Below are 12557 nucleotides of genomic sequence, written 5' to 3'. Positions count from 1 at the left end.
CGCCGTCGCTCTTGGAACTGACGACGACTTTCTCTCAACGTCCTTCTCCATCCGTCTTTCGTCCTTTTTTCTCCGAGCATCGCGCAACTTGCAACCCATCAGTCGCTTCTCTGTTGTGCCGCCGTGCGCTGAGTGTGTGTCGCCCCTTGCTTGGATCTTGATTGCTTTTTTCATCCTGTCATCATCTTTCTTCCCCTCCCTTCCTCCACCTCCTCCTCCCGCCGGCGCCCCTCGCAGTCCAACACCACACACCACACACCACACACATCCACCACTCACGCACACACGCACACCGACGCATTAGCTGCTGCTGCGCTGCATCAACGGCCGACCTTGGTCCACGGCCCTCACGACGTTATTTTTTTTTTCTGTCCGCCTTCCCCTCTCCCTCGATTCATCCCATCGACAGACTACTGTTCTCTGTCTGCACGCCGTCCATCCTGCATAGGCATAGCATATCGATACCCGCCCTGTCCACCTCTTATTAGTCCTTCCTCCGCCTCGCCTCGCGCCGCCTTATCTACACTAACCTTACGGATACCTTGCCTTGCCTTGCCGTACCTTGCCTGCAACTCACCTTGCGGATACGGGACCAGACCAGGCCACTGCGCCGCACAGCGCCCAGAGTCCGATCTCAGCTGAGGACCCGCCACAAACAAGACGGGAGGCACCCAAACTCCAAAGAGCACCTGGTCACCCCCAGGCCCCATCAACCTGCGACTTGGGACAGTCGGAGCCTGTGTACCACCACCACTACCTGCCGCCTACCTATCCGTACCTTCGACCTACCACCACCGCCAGCCATCTGCACTGCATTGCACTGCACTGCTCTGCTGCACGCACCGCTCTCAAGGTGCCCTGCTGTTAGCGGCACGCAACCGCCCAACAACGACCTCCACCACCACCACCACCACCGCGGCGACATCGACGACCAGCTCGTCTGACCCAACCTACCTCACCTAGCCACTTCGATCCCGATTCAATCCGCATCTCTCCCTCTCCTTCGCCTTCGCTTTCAACCCTTGCGTCCGTCGACGTCGACTTTCCTTCCCTTCTCACGCCACCTGTTTGTTATCGCGCCTTCTCTTCCTCTTCACACCCGCCAGCCGAGTCCATCCCCCCGAATGCTGCTTTCGCGGCGGTGACGCCAGCCGTCCCTCCTCTCGATCGACCGATTCCAATCCCTCACCCGACCAACCGACCGACCGGATTGACTCGACGACCGCCGCCCGCCTGCCCGTCATGGCTCCGACAACACCGTCGTCGGCCCTTAATGGCGTCGTCATCGGGCTGCTGTCCTCCTTTGGCTCCGCCGTCCTTATCGCCGTCATCTTCCTCGTCATCTACTTCTTCAGATACACAGCCAGCGGTCGCATCTTTCTCGATCGCATCGGACGCCCCGGCGAGTACGACGATGAGCAGGCCTTTGCCAGGGAAGAGGCCGAGGCCCTCGAGTCCATGGACGACATGCAGCGGACCGAGTATTTGAGAGCAAAGGGTAACTACCCAACACCTGCCGCGCCATCCGCAGACAGACCACTGACCAGCCCGCAGCATTCATTAACGCGAACCCGCCCGACTCCGTCCAGACAGACATTTCGCTGTCCCAGTACCTCGCCATCCAAGAAAAGGGCGTCTCCGCCTGGGAGTTTGAGCCCGAGCTCGAAATCGCCAACTGCTTCGTCGAGGCCCGCACCGAGATTGAGTTCTTCGACTCCGAATGCACCGTCATGAGCAACCTGCCCGTCCCGAAGCAGAACGAAGTCTACTACTGGGAGGCCAAGATCTACGACAAGCCCGAAAACACATTGATCAGCATCGGCATGGCCACCAAGCCGTACCCGTTGTTCAGATTACCTGGTACGCCCGACCCGTCCCTGCTCCTCCGCCTCCCGCACGCACTAACTATCTAGGCTTCCACAAACACTCCGCCGCATATCTGTCGACGGGCCAGCGCCGGTGCAACCAGCCCTTCAACGCGACACCCTACGCACCGCAGTACGTCCAGGGCGACGTCATTGGCGTCGGCTACCGCCCGCGGACGGGCACCATTTTCTTCACCCGCAACGGTAAGAAGCTGGAGGACGTCGTTCACGGTGTCAAGTCGCAAAACTTCTTCCCCGCCGTCGGCGCCAACGGCCCCTGCATCATCCACGTCAACTTTGGCCAGGCCGGCTTCGTCTTCATCGAGGCCAACGTCAAGAAGTGGGGCCTCGCCCCCATGACCGGCAGCCTGGCGCCGCCTCCGCCGTACGGCTCCGAGCAGGGCGACATCCTGCTCGAGGCCGGGCGCAAGGACGGCTACACGGGCAGCATTACGCAGCAGCGGGGGCACACGCAGTCGCAGTCGTACTCGCAGAGTGGACTGGGTCCTCAGCATGGACGCACAAGGAGCGGAAACTTCAGAGTACTACCACCGAGGAGCCCCGGTCCCGTGAGAAGCCCGACTGACATCTCCCTGACGCACTTCGTGCCCAACGATGAGGGCGGCGAGCCGAGCGGCAGCAACCCCGGGCACGAAGGGGAAAGCGTCGTAGGGCTTGGGCTTCAAGACGCCCTGAATCCTCCCCCCGAGTACACGAGTCCTGATTCCTCGGAGGCCGGAAGCCGCCGGAACAGCACGGACAGCGAGAACACGCCCCTCATCCGCGTGCTCAACCGGAGCCGTGGCGCGACGGTGGCAGCAGCGGCGGGCCCTTCGCACCCCCCGATACCCAGCTACACCGACGCGGTGCGCGCCGGCGCCGGGCGGGAGGGGAACAGCACTCCACGGCCCAGCCGGCACGGCAACCGGTCGAGGTCGCAGAGCGCGCAATGAAATTTTTTTAGTCTGCTGGGCAGGACGATGTGATACCAAAAACACCCCCCGAAGCATTACGAGCCCAGGCGGCAACCGAACCTGCGGCCGTTGCCGGGGCACGGAGTTTGTAAGCGGTTCCAGGCCGTGATAATGTGTGGTTCGGAACACTGCCGAGCCTGGCGATCTTGGAGTTTGGCATTTTGGAATAGAATGGGACGCTGCGTGTGGCCTTCTTTTTTTCTTTTTTTACTGCGCGCGTTGAAAGGGAAATACTGGGAAAGGGAGGGGAGGGACTTTTTAAGGAGGTTGGTCCGGCCGCGAGCGTCATGATACCTTTGGACCTAACCCGCATCGAATTGACGCATCTACTCTCTTTTGTTCAGACTGGTGCGTTTGTTCCCACCTTCTGTTCCGCTCCGATTGTATGAAAGAACCAAAAAGTAGGCGTCGAAAGTCTGCAGCCAAGGCGTGTGGACTATGTACACAGATATCTGCATCAATATACCAGTGCGGTCTGTCATTACGTGGTGTGTTTTGCAGGAGTTTGGTGAGGTTGTGTTGCACGACAGCTTATTGGTGTTGAAGAACAGCGGGGGGGATTCGAGGGGAAGCTACGGTACGCAGACGAGTAAGCTTACATGCCCACCCTCCCGACTTGACTCACGAGACCGGTCTTCAACCAACGATGACGTAGCGAGTGCGCATGCAACTTGGGGCCTGAGGAGGGTGAGTCGAAATCAAGTGAATTCTGGCCATCAATGGAGGAATGCGGTTGTTTAGCCATGAAACGAAGTTGAGGCATGTAGGCGTCAGTATGAGCGGATCAACTTCTGGTCTGGATTTAGGTGATGAGAGAACCTGGTTTGGTCGTTTTGCTTGGTTTTTATTTGTTTACTCCAAGGACCTAGGAGCTGGCAATGGCAGTGGTTGGGATGAGTTGCAAAGTTATAGGACCGCAAAGTGGACTCGAGGGGGGTTCGAGCCAGATTGAACGATTCTTGAGTGAAAGCACTGTTGTTGACGGGCAGTTGAGTTTGACTTTTTACGGGATTGAAAGTGTCTCGTTTGAACGTCAAGAAAGTCTGGATATCATCATGCTGGTAAATGAAAAATAACAGTGCCAAAGCCAGAAGTAGCCCCCTTCGATTCCTTGTGAATTCCCTTACTAGATGAGCTGTGAAATTTCCACAGCGTCCCCTTCTCAGTGGAACACAGCCAGTCAATTGTATGAGGGTACGTTGAGAAGGTTTCGCAGCTCATCTAGTAGAAGGTTACATGGTAGGGTTAACGCAATAAGCTGTCAGGCTGCGTGGATATGCGTGTATATATAATGAGCCTCTTATACTCCCTTTCTGTTGTTATTTGCGTAAATGAACTTCATCATATAGAGCTTCATCAACTCATCAGCCCATGTCCATGAAATGCGGTGGATCTATCAGTTGAGTGAGTTTGTGCACTCCACATCTGAAGCGACAACGAGAACGAAAACGACAACTAGGGCGACTTCGGGGTTCCCTGAAAGCTCGACTCGACAACCGTTCGAAGGGGATGAGGCGCCTTCGCTTTGCGATCTGGAGACAGCCAAAGGTCATCTATGTGCTCGGTGGGTGGCACGTGTATCATCATGTATGCCCCTGGATACGTTTCCCGCTGCTGTGAAAGCCTGGGTGGACTCGAAACTTGCTCATCATACCCGTCATGTATCCTTCTCATCTCTTGGTACCACGATTAGCTACGCAGCGGTGGTTGTGTGTCAGTCGGCGTCATGAGGCTATCGGCGGACAACCTAGTGTGTGTGGCTTTTGGAACTCTCTGGAAGAAAGGTGACCTATCTGCCTGGCAGACAACCAGCTGGGCATAACCTCTCTGAGCATGACGGCGAACCTATCGTAGCTTGGTTGATTTTCATCAGGCCACCGTGCGCATGGGTGCCGAGAGTGCGATGATTGCCGAGGCGTTACCCGCGCGGCAATCTCTTGTCGAGATATCAAGGTGTTGTGGGCTTGTGGGTTGCGCCTCTGAATGTCATCGAGATGTTCGCATTGGCGCAAGGCAACCTCTGAACTTCTATGAGCGCTGCCATCAGAATGCTGCCATGGCGGGAACGAACTCAAAGTTGCCTCGTGGGTTGCTCAAGCCAAACTCAACGTGGGAGACGCCCCGAAGTAACGTCTGCCGGAAGGTCCAGTTCTCTCGGTCAACTACTCTTGCAGACGCCTCAAGCCGCCTTGCATTCGGTGTGGGCTGCCCGGCGTACTTTATCGATCCTGAGGCCAGAAGTCGCTAGCATGGCAGTCATTTTGGGGGTTAAATGTGCCCCCGTTTCTCTGTGTCCCTGGCCTGTCGTTCTTTTGAAAATCAAAAAAGAGGTATCGGATAACGCACCGTGACTTGTTCCAACTAGACATGACCTACCAGCGCCGAAAGCAGCCCTCATGCGTATGTAACGCCTGTTGCTATTGTATCGGGTAGGGGAGACCTCCATCCATACCTCAGGGCCAATATTGGCCGCTGTGCCATGCTTCATAGCCTCCTACCATGGATGATAGAATATCAATATTGAACTGAGTCAATCGGCATCTTAAAGCAACGACACTTCGCGAACTTCCATATGATAATGAAAGAATAGCGGCTCTGGAGCCGAAACATTGGGATATGGACTTCTTGATCAATATCGTGCATAGAGGCGAATGCATTGTCAGCAGTTTATCCATAATCACGTACGAAGAAGACCAAGGTTCGTTGGTCTCTGCGGTCAGTCTAGTTGTTGGACCTTGGTCACGGTCCTCGGAGACGACGGTAAGGCAGTGAGCCAGCCAGGGCACATCGAGATTCCTGCCTGAAGCCTCCTTATTGTGCTCCTCGCCCAGTATGTCTTTAGAGAAGCCAGCCGGTCAAAGCCAGGCCACGCCGCTACTGCCCAGGTTAGAAGAGTCTCTTGCCTAAACACATGCATACGTGCTCGGATTCAGAGCTGGTCAACTGGACGCAAGTTTTGGGTGAGTGGACTGCGTGTTGCGCTTGCCCCATCGGCTGCAGTCAATGAGACTGCCCGCTGCGGTGTATCCAGCTATATTTGAACTGAGTAAAGAGCTCGAAGTAGCTTCAATGAGCCCGCAGGCTGTATTTCTCGTTAGTCCTGCATATGTCTGTGAAACATGTCTGCAGCACGCGTTGCCTGACAGTTGCGAAAGTGCGGATGCAACGACGGCTCAGAGTTTGATCCAGACTTGCTAAGATTGAGACTAAGTAAGCCCCTTCAAAAGATTTGACAAGTTGTTGACAGTACTTGAGGAAGTTGTAGAGGGTACTTGTCAGAAGAGTCGAGCTATGCCTGGTTGGTTCCCTGAGTCTTTGGCTATCCGGGCGCTCTGAGTTTCTACGCAACAAGTCGTTTCCATCTACAAGTCGATTAACTATCGAAGGCATTTGGCTTGGTTTGCTGGAAATAGCCAAATTATTATCGTGCAGTTCGCTGTCCAGCGACGATTTGATTTCTGATGGTGAGGTTGGCTTGAAACATACAAGCCGAACTTACTAGACGACGTCTACTCTTAACCATCTTCAGTTCTTAGAAGTTGCACGTAGCATGCAGATAATCACACATTGCATGCACCTCAAGTATCTCACACAGCAAAAGCGAAAGCAAAAAAAATCTCATTCCAATTCAAAATGCAAAAAGATAACGGCTCAAGGCATGGTGGATTTTAACCACTGAATCTCCCCGAGGTGGGCTCGAACCACCAACCTCCAGATTAACAGTCTGACGCGCTAGCCAATTGTGCCATCGGGGATTTGAGATGTTGTTGCGGGTTGTCCAACTTTGGGTGCCTATCAGCCGCACCCACCAACCAGCGGGCCCATGACGGGGTACTCGGGGCCGAACAAGCACAACGTCCGACGAACAAGAGCAAGTTGAAACTTAGTTCCGGCCCAAGAACCTCGAGCCTCCAAACGGAACGCTGATGTCAATTTCACTTCTTTTGGCACCTTACTTTGACAGGCGGGCGGGCAGGCAAGACGCACGCTTCGCCTGCCGGAATGGCTTCTGACCACCCGCGACGCTGACTGTCATTACAGATCCTCCTCGCCTCAAGTGGTTCTCGAAAGCGAGAGCGCTGACTGAAAACTGTATTTCCGCTGCGACGGAATTCCGCGGGAGCTAGAGCTGCCCCTCTACCCCTTTTGCCGCTTTACAGTCATCAGCGTCGAGCGAGTACTGCATGGCAAACAACGTCAGCCACGCCGGGCGGCGGCAATTTCACATAGACTTTTTTTCTTCATCATTCTTTTTCTGCTCAATTATTTGCAATTACGCCAGCCCCTGGATCTCGGCGGTTGCGTCCGAAAAGAATGACGGTCAGTCCATGTCTGACAATCCCAAATCCTGCTATCCCGCGCGATTCAGATTTCAGATTCAGCCCTCTCGCGATCCGGGGCGCGAGCGCCAAGGGCTGGAAGCGCGTTCAATCCGATGTCGACGACGGGAGACCCCCGCGTCCATCCGCGTCTAGATCCATCCCGCCGGGTTCATGGCCCCTTTGCCGCCGCCCGCGTTTCCGCAGCAGGCCAGGAAGAATAACGGGATGCGCCGGGGCCGTGTGTCATCGTCGGCGAAGCCTTACAGCCTCCCCTCTGTCTCGATGGATGATGCCGGTGCTGTTTGCTGACCCAGACTCTCGGATGCGGTCGGTCAACTGACTCGGGGTCACCTAGAAGAAGAATGGGGTGTGTTGTTTATGCGCGCGTAGGCAACGACATCCCGCCCATCAGAGTAGAGCGTCTCAGGACACAAAGTTTACCACTTGTCCGATAGTTTAGCACAAACTGGCAACACTTGTGGCGGTGTCAACAACATGGTTGGTGCGGTTGACAGAAGATGGTCTTAGTAATGCGCCACACCGCAACGCCGTTGGCAAGCCTCATCACCCGGCAGGTGTGTGTTGCCCGTCTTTGATATGACGGAGGGGGATCATGCCATCCCACCCACCCACACATACTTTGGCAGTACAACACACACCCCCATTTTGGCGATGGAAATAGCACTGGATCTGAATCTTGAGTTGGCATGTCCCGGCATCGTCGACGGGGAAGCATAACGACCCTCTAACAGTGCGCTTCTCCTGAACAGGCGAGCCGCGAGAACGCGCGAGAGGTGTTCACGCCACTGGGGATTCTCACCGGGCTGTCCGTCACGCCCATCAAACACTAGCGAGAGTTCTGGAGACGGCACGACAGGCCCGCGGTGGCAAACGGTTGGTCCCTATCGGCGGAACTTTAACTGCATCAAGCTCTGGGCACGTCGAATCAGGGCATAGGGCTCGGTTTAGGCACCGGTCCGAGATGCTGGAAATTGTGTATCCCTCTGTGAATTACACCCGACGGGGTTCCGCTGCGGTGACAGCGTGACGTGCGTTGAGCAGGCCCAATGTCGGTATTCTCAGACGTCTGGCGGCGGCACGTCGCGAGCTGAGAGATCACGATCAATTTTGATCATCACCGAGGGACGGCTTCCACCACCAGTCTGGGCAGGCAGAGAGAAGATCCGTACTTTATCGGAGACGGGCCATGCATTTCAAGGATCGGTCTTTTGAACTCGTCTCACCATATGGCTTCACCCGTCTGCCGTCGCAATCATGATGAACGATGATCTCGCCAATCTTGGGCTCGGGGCATGCAGAACTCGCAGCTGTGGATGCTAGCGCGCAGCAGCAGACACACACCGCACACACACGGCCGGCGAGCGGTGGACGAGGCGTGCTGAAGAGTTTGAGCGCTGAACGCTCTGCCTGCCCCTCAGCTCTCCTCCCAGTGTTGGACATCTGTGGCACTGCAGCGGCGGTACAACGTTGCTGATGATCTAGAGTCTTGGGTGCAAGAAGCCGCCGCGAGATCGGGCTAAGCGTTCCGGTCGGGACGCAGAGACCCAAAGGGGGGACAAGGCAGGGTAACAAAAAAGGGGGGGTTCACTGGGCGCTGGGCTGTCGCAGGACGATTGGCGGATGGCGGATGCCGTGACAAGCTGCTGCTGCTCTCGAGGAGGTGCAGATGGGAATGTCGTCCGACAAAAACATCAGGAACTTTTTTTTGCGCGCGGCGAAGATCTTGGAACCGGAAGCAGGGGCCCCCCTTGAAGTCGGGCACGGAGCGACTTTACGCTGCTCGCAGAGCCAACAGAGAGCCCGCCTTAGCTGCCCAGCACGTGGAGGCAACAGGGTGACGGCGGGCAGGGCAACCCCCGACTAGTGCGTGTTGGGGAGAGGGAGTTGGCGTCCAGCAGCAGAAGGGCGAGGGTGGGAGGCTCGAGGCGAGAGACGGGTGTGTCGATGGCCGCGGGGTGCGCCTGTCCTGCGATAGCCCATGGAGCCGGTGGGTAACGGAAAAGCAGACGGCGTGAGGTTTAGTTGCGGCGAGTAGAGTGTCGATAATGAGGGATAATATGGCCCGGCAGGGTCGAGTCAGAGAGACACAGCGTCGATCCAAGCCGGATCATATCATAACAGACGTTGAGGTGTAAAATCAGGGCAAATTTAGGCGCCAAGCGGTGGGCGTGGTTCGTTGGCCGTTCCACGAGGGCAGCAGCTGGTGGCCATTAGCTCGCAGCACTTGTCATGTCGTGAACTGTGCAAGCCCTAGTCACGGGTCAGTATCGAAAGCTTCTGCGAATGGTCGTCGAGAAGGTGGCCGGCTTTCTTAGCCTCTGTCTCGCAGCGCACAGGATGCATGCAAGCAGCCGATGATGGTGGCTCCAGCGAGAGTGGTCGTCGAGGGAAGGGAGGGAGGGGGCTGGAGGAGGAGTTCGCATAGCTGCGCGAGGCCGAGGTTAACGACATGATAGTGCCCAGGGAATGGGGATAAGGACGAGGATGGGCGGTCGGGGGGTCGACGGCCCACGGAGACAAGTGGACTGGAGACATCGGGGTGTCCATCAGCGGATCCAACGTCGAGGTCGCGGATTCAAACGGCGATGACCTCCGAGGCGTCGACAAAAGCTGTCACATGGGCCGGGGCTTGGCAACGGCGCCCGGGGGTTGGGAGCAGCAGATGGAGCTGGATGAAGGGGCGAGATGGAGATGGATCATGACAGAAGGGTGGTGGAGTGAGCGGCGTTGAGAGAGAGAACTGTGAGAGAGGAGGTTGACGGTGGATCTCGGATTCGGTCCCCACGACTACCGGAGATGTGTTGGTATCCGTAGCCTGGGCCTAGCATCGTGAGCCTTGTCTGGTTGATTATCTACCTAGTTACCTCCCTAGGTAGTAGGTATCCGTACGGATGTGTTGTCGGCTTGGACGTTGTCAAGGACCAAGGCTTGCTCTAAAGAGCATGACATCGCTTCTTCTTTCCCAAGTGAGGTTGCAGTTGGCGTTGCTTGGTTTCCGGCACGTCAAAAAAGGGACTGGTCACTGGACAGAGGCTGGAAAGAGAAGGTTAAGCGCAGCTCCCCATCTGGCGCCAGACCGAGCCAGGTAAGGGCTGTGAGGTAAAAAAGCAGCCAGCAGGTGGCAGGTGCGGCAGGCGCACTCGACTCTCACCTGTTCCTGCCCGGGGATCCATCGCCGACCGGCCACTACTGGCTAGCCCGTCCCAATGAGGCAACCGGGGTGCTTCTAATAATAGCCCACGACAGGCAGCCATGACCGGGGTGCACCTTCGGTAGAAGCCAATCAGGGGTCGGCAGCTTTCCGCTTATTGCCATGTAAAAAGTATCCATACGTTTTTTTTTCGAAGGAAAAAGAAGGGAAGCTGGGGCTCGGCAAATCGGCTTTATCCTACCTACCTTAGCTACCGCTACCTGGACCTACCTGCCTTAGGTAAGGTGCCTGCTCCGTGCCTACCTACTCAGGCAGGGAGGAACCTACCTACCTTACTTACTACGCAGTATGTACCTTCCCACGCTGGGGACGGGCGGGACTAACCACCTTTGGGCCTGCGGCACCAGTCGAGGTGCAGTCTGCAGTGGTCACTGGTCACTGGTCGCTGCGCTGGTAGGAAGGACACAACCTTCTTGGTACGTTACCTTTCCATCTAGGAGTCCAACTTGGACGAATGAGGCCAAGACCCGGGCAACGGGCAGCCATCTTTTGTTCGTCTACCCTTACAGACAGACACTGACATCCAGCAAGCAGCCCTTTCCCCCGCGGCTCATTAGCGTCCGGCACACGACCTATGATTCCATCTCCAACCCGCATGTCAAAGAACCAAAGACCAGACGTCATGATGGGACGATGGGCCAAGCGAATCTTACCTAACACCAGCGCCAAACCACCGACCTCTGCCGTGCCTCGGCGTTGATTTTGGCTCCTCGGCTTCGCTTCGCTTCGCTTCTGCTGCTAGTCAGTGGTGTGGGCTTCACGTTTCTTGGGCCTGGTCTTGGGTCTTGGTCCTGGTCTTGGTGGTGGTGGCTGGTGACTGCTAACAAACAATGGCCCAGGTAACGGCGCAGAAGCATATCTGTCGAGGCGACAGGCGTGGCCGCCGCCGCCGCCGGCACCGTCGCCTTGGGCTTCATGTCGATACCTTATGCACAACATCTCGGACAACCTGGAAAGGTACTAAACAAATGCTGTACCGACTGGTACCAACGGCAGAAGGAAAGAAAAAAAAAGTCAATTCTTTGGACAGGTACTCGTGGAACAGGCCAACAACCACCAGCCGCCCATCACCGTCACCCGCACCGCAAACCGACCACTCAGGACGTTGATACGGCCCCCCGTCGCTGGTCTCCCTCTCCATTCCTTCGCTCCGCCAAGCGGTGGAACTCCGACGCCTCCCCTGCCGATTGTGCCCGGTGTGCCGTCAAAAGCGCGGTGGAGATGGACGGCCCTGCATTTCACAGTGTTTCCAGAAGCCCAGCGCCCCAGACGACGGGACAGCACGCCTGCCACCTGCCACCAATTTGCACCATAATTTGTCCATAACCCGCCGCTTGCGGTTGCGCTTGCGGGACCTAGCGAAATTCGCACAGCTCGCTTGCCAACTTTTCCCATGAGGCCATTGATTGGTGCTTCATGCTGCCAGTCTCATGGGTCGTGGACCCGGCCGGCAGGGAGAGCGACGAGGTTAGCCCTCCAGTTCTCTCGGCCGATTGGACACTGACACGGTCACTGACACTTGACAAAGATCAAAAATCCCCAGGGCTGTCAAAACATGCCTCCCCCTGCTTTGTCCAGCAGCGGATAAACTACCTCATCAGCAAAAGTGCGCGCAGAGTTGCATCTTCTCCGCACCGAGAATTGTTCTCGACGCGGAGCAAACCTTGGAGACCCCTGGCAACGAGCACAGAGCAGCTCCTGGGCTCTTCCCCCAACCGTACGAGGTGGGAAAAAAACACCCAGCATCTCGAGGTCATGCGCCATACCAGGCAAATCATCTTGGCCCGCCTGCCGATTAGCAACGCTTGAGGCTTGCAACCTGCATGCCCATGCGTCCGTCTGTGACTCTGCTGCTGCATCTGTGGCTGATCACTCCATGTCCAATCTGCGTTATCGTCGACACTTCGGTAGCTCGATAATTTTACTTTTCACCGCCTCCAGCCCGTCAGTTGTCTATCGACTCCCGCGCCATGTCATGTCGTCGGCAACCGACCTGCTGTGCTTCGCCTGGAGACAAGATGAACCCGAGACTCCGTTAGTTCGTGGCGAATGAAGCAACCCACAGACCTGAGGACGAGCCTCGCGTGCTCCGGTAGCCGCACCAGAGCGCCCACGGAATGATGGGCCAAACCACAAAAAGAGTGGGAAAATACTTGTGCGCGAG

The 12557-nt window shown here is 56.5% G+C and overlaps 1 protein-coding gene across 1 annotated transcript; it reads left to right on the top strand.

Annotated features, from left to right (window-relative positions):
• Positions 1-1242: 1242 nt before the first annotated feature.
• Positions 1243-2818, top strand: ssh4 (the record flags this gene model as incomplete). The annotated part of the gene is made up of 3 exons (XM_036639960.1): positions 1243-1498; positions 1555-1860; positions 1914-2818. The coding sequence occupies 3 exons, from the start codon at positions 1243-1245 to the stop codon at positions 2816-2818; spliced, it is 1467 nt and encodes a 488-aa protein (XP_036494793.1).
• Between the last annotated feature and the right edge of the window lie 9739 nt (positions 2819-12557).

The sequence above is a fragment of the Colletotrichum siamense genome, assembly GCF_013390195.1.
Source record: "Colletotrichum siamense strain Cg363 chromosome Unknown KSG_Cg363_contig05, whole genome shotgun sequence".
NCBI classification, from domain to species: domain Eukaryota; kingdom Fungi; phylum Ascomycota; class Sordariomycetes; order Glomerellales; family Glomerellaceae; genus Colletotrichum; species Colletotrichum siamense.
The sequence above is the reverse complement of the archived record's forward strand: the minus strand, read 5'-3'. Positions and strand labels throughout refer to the sequence as shown.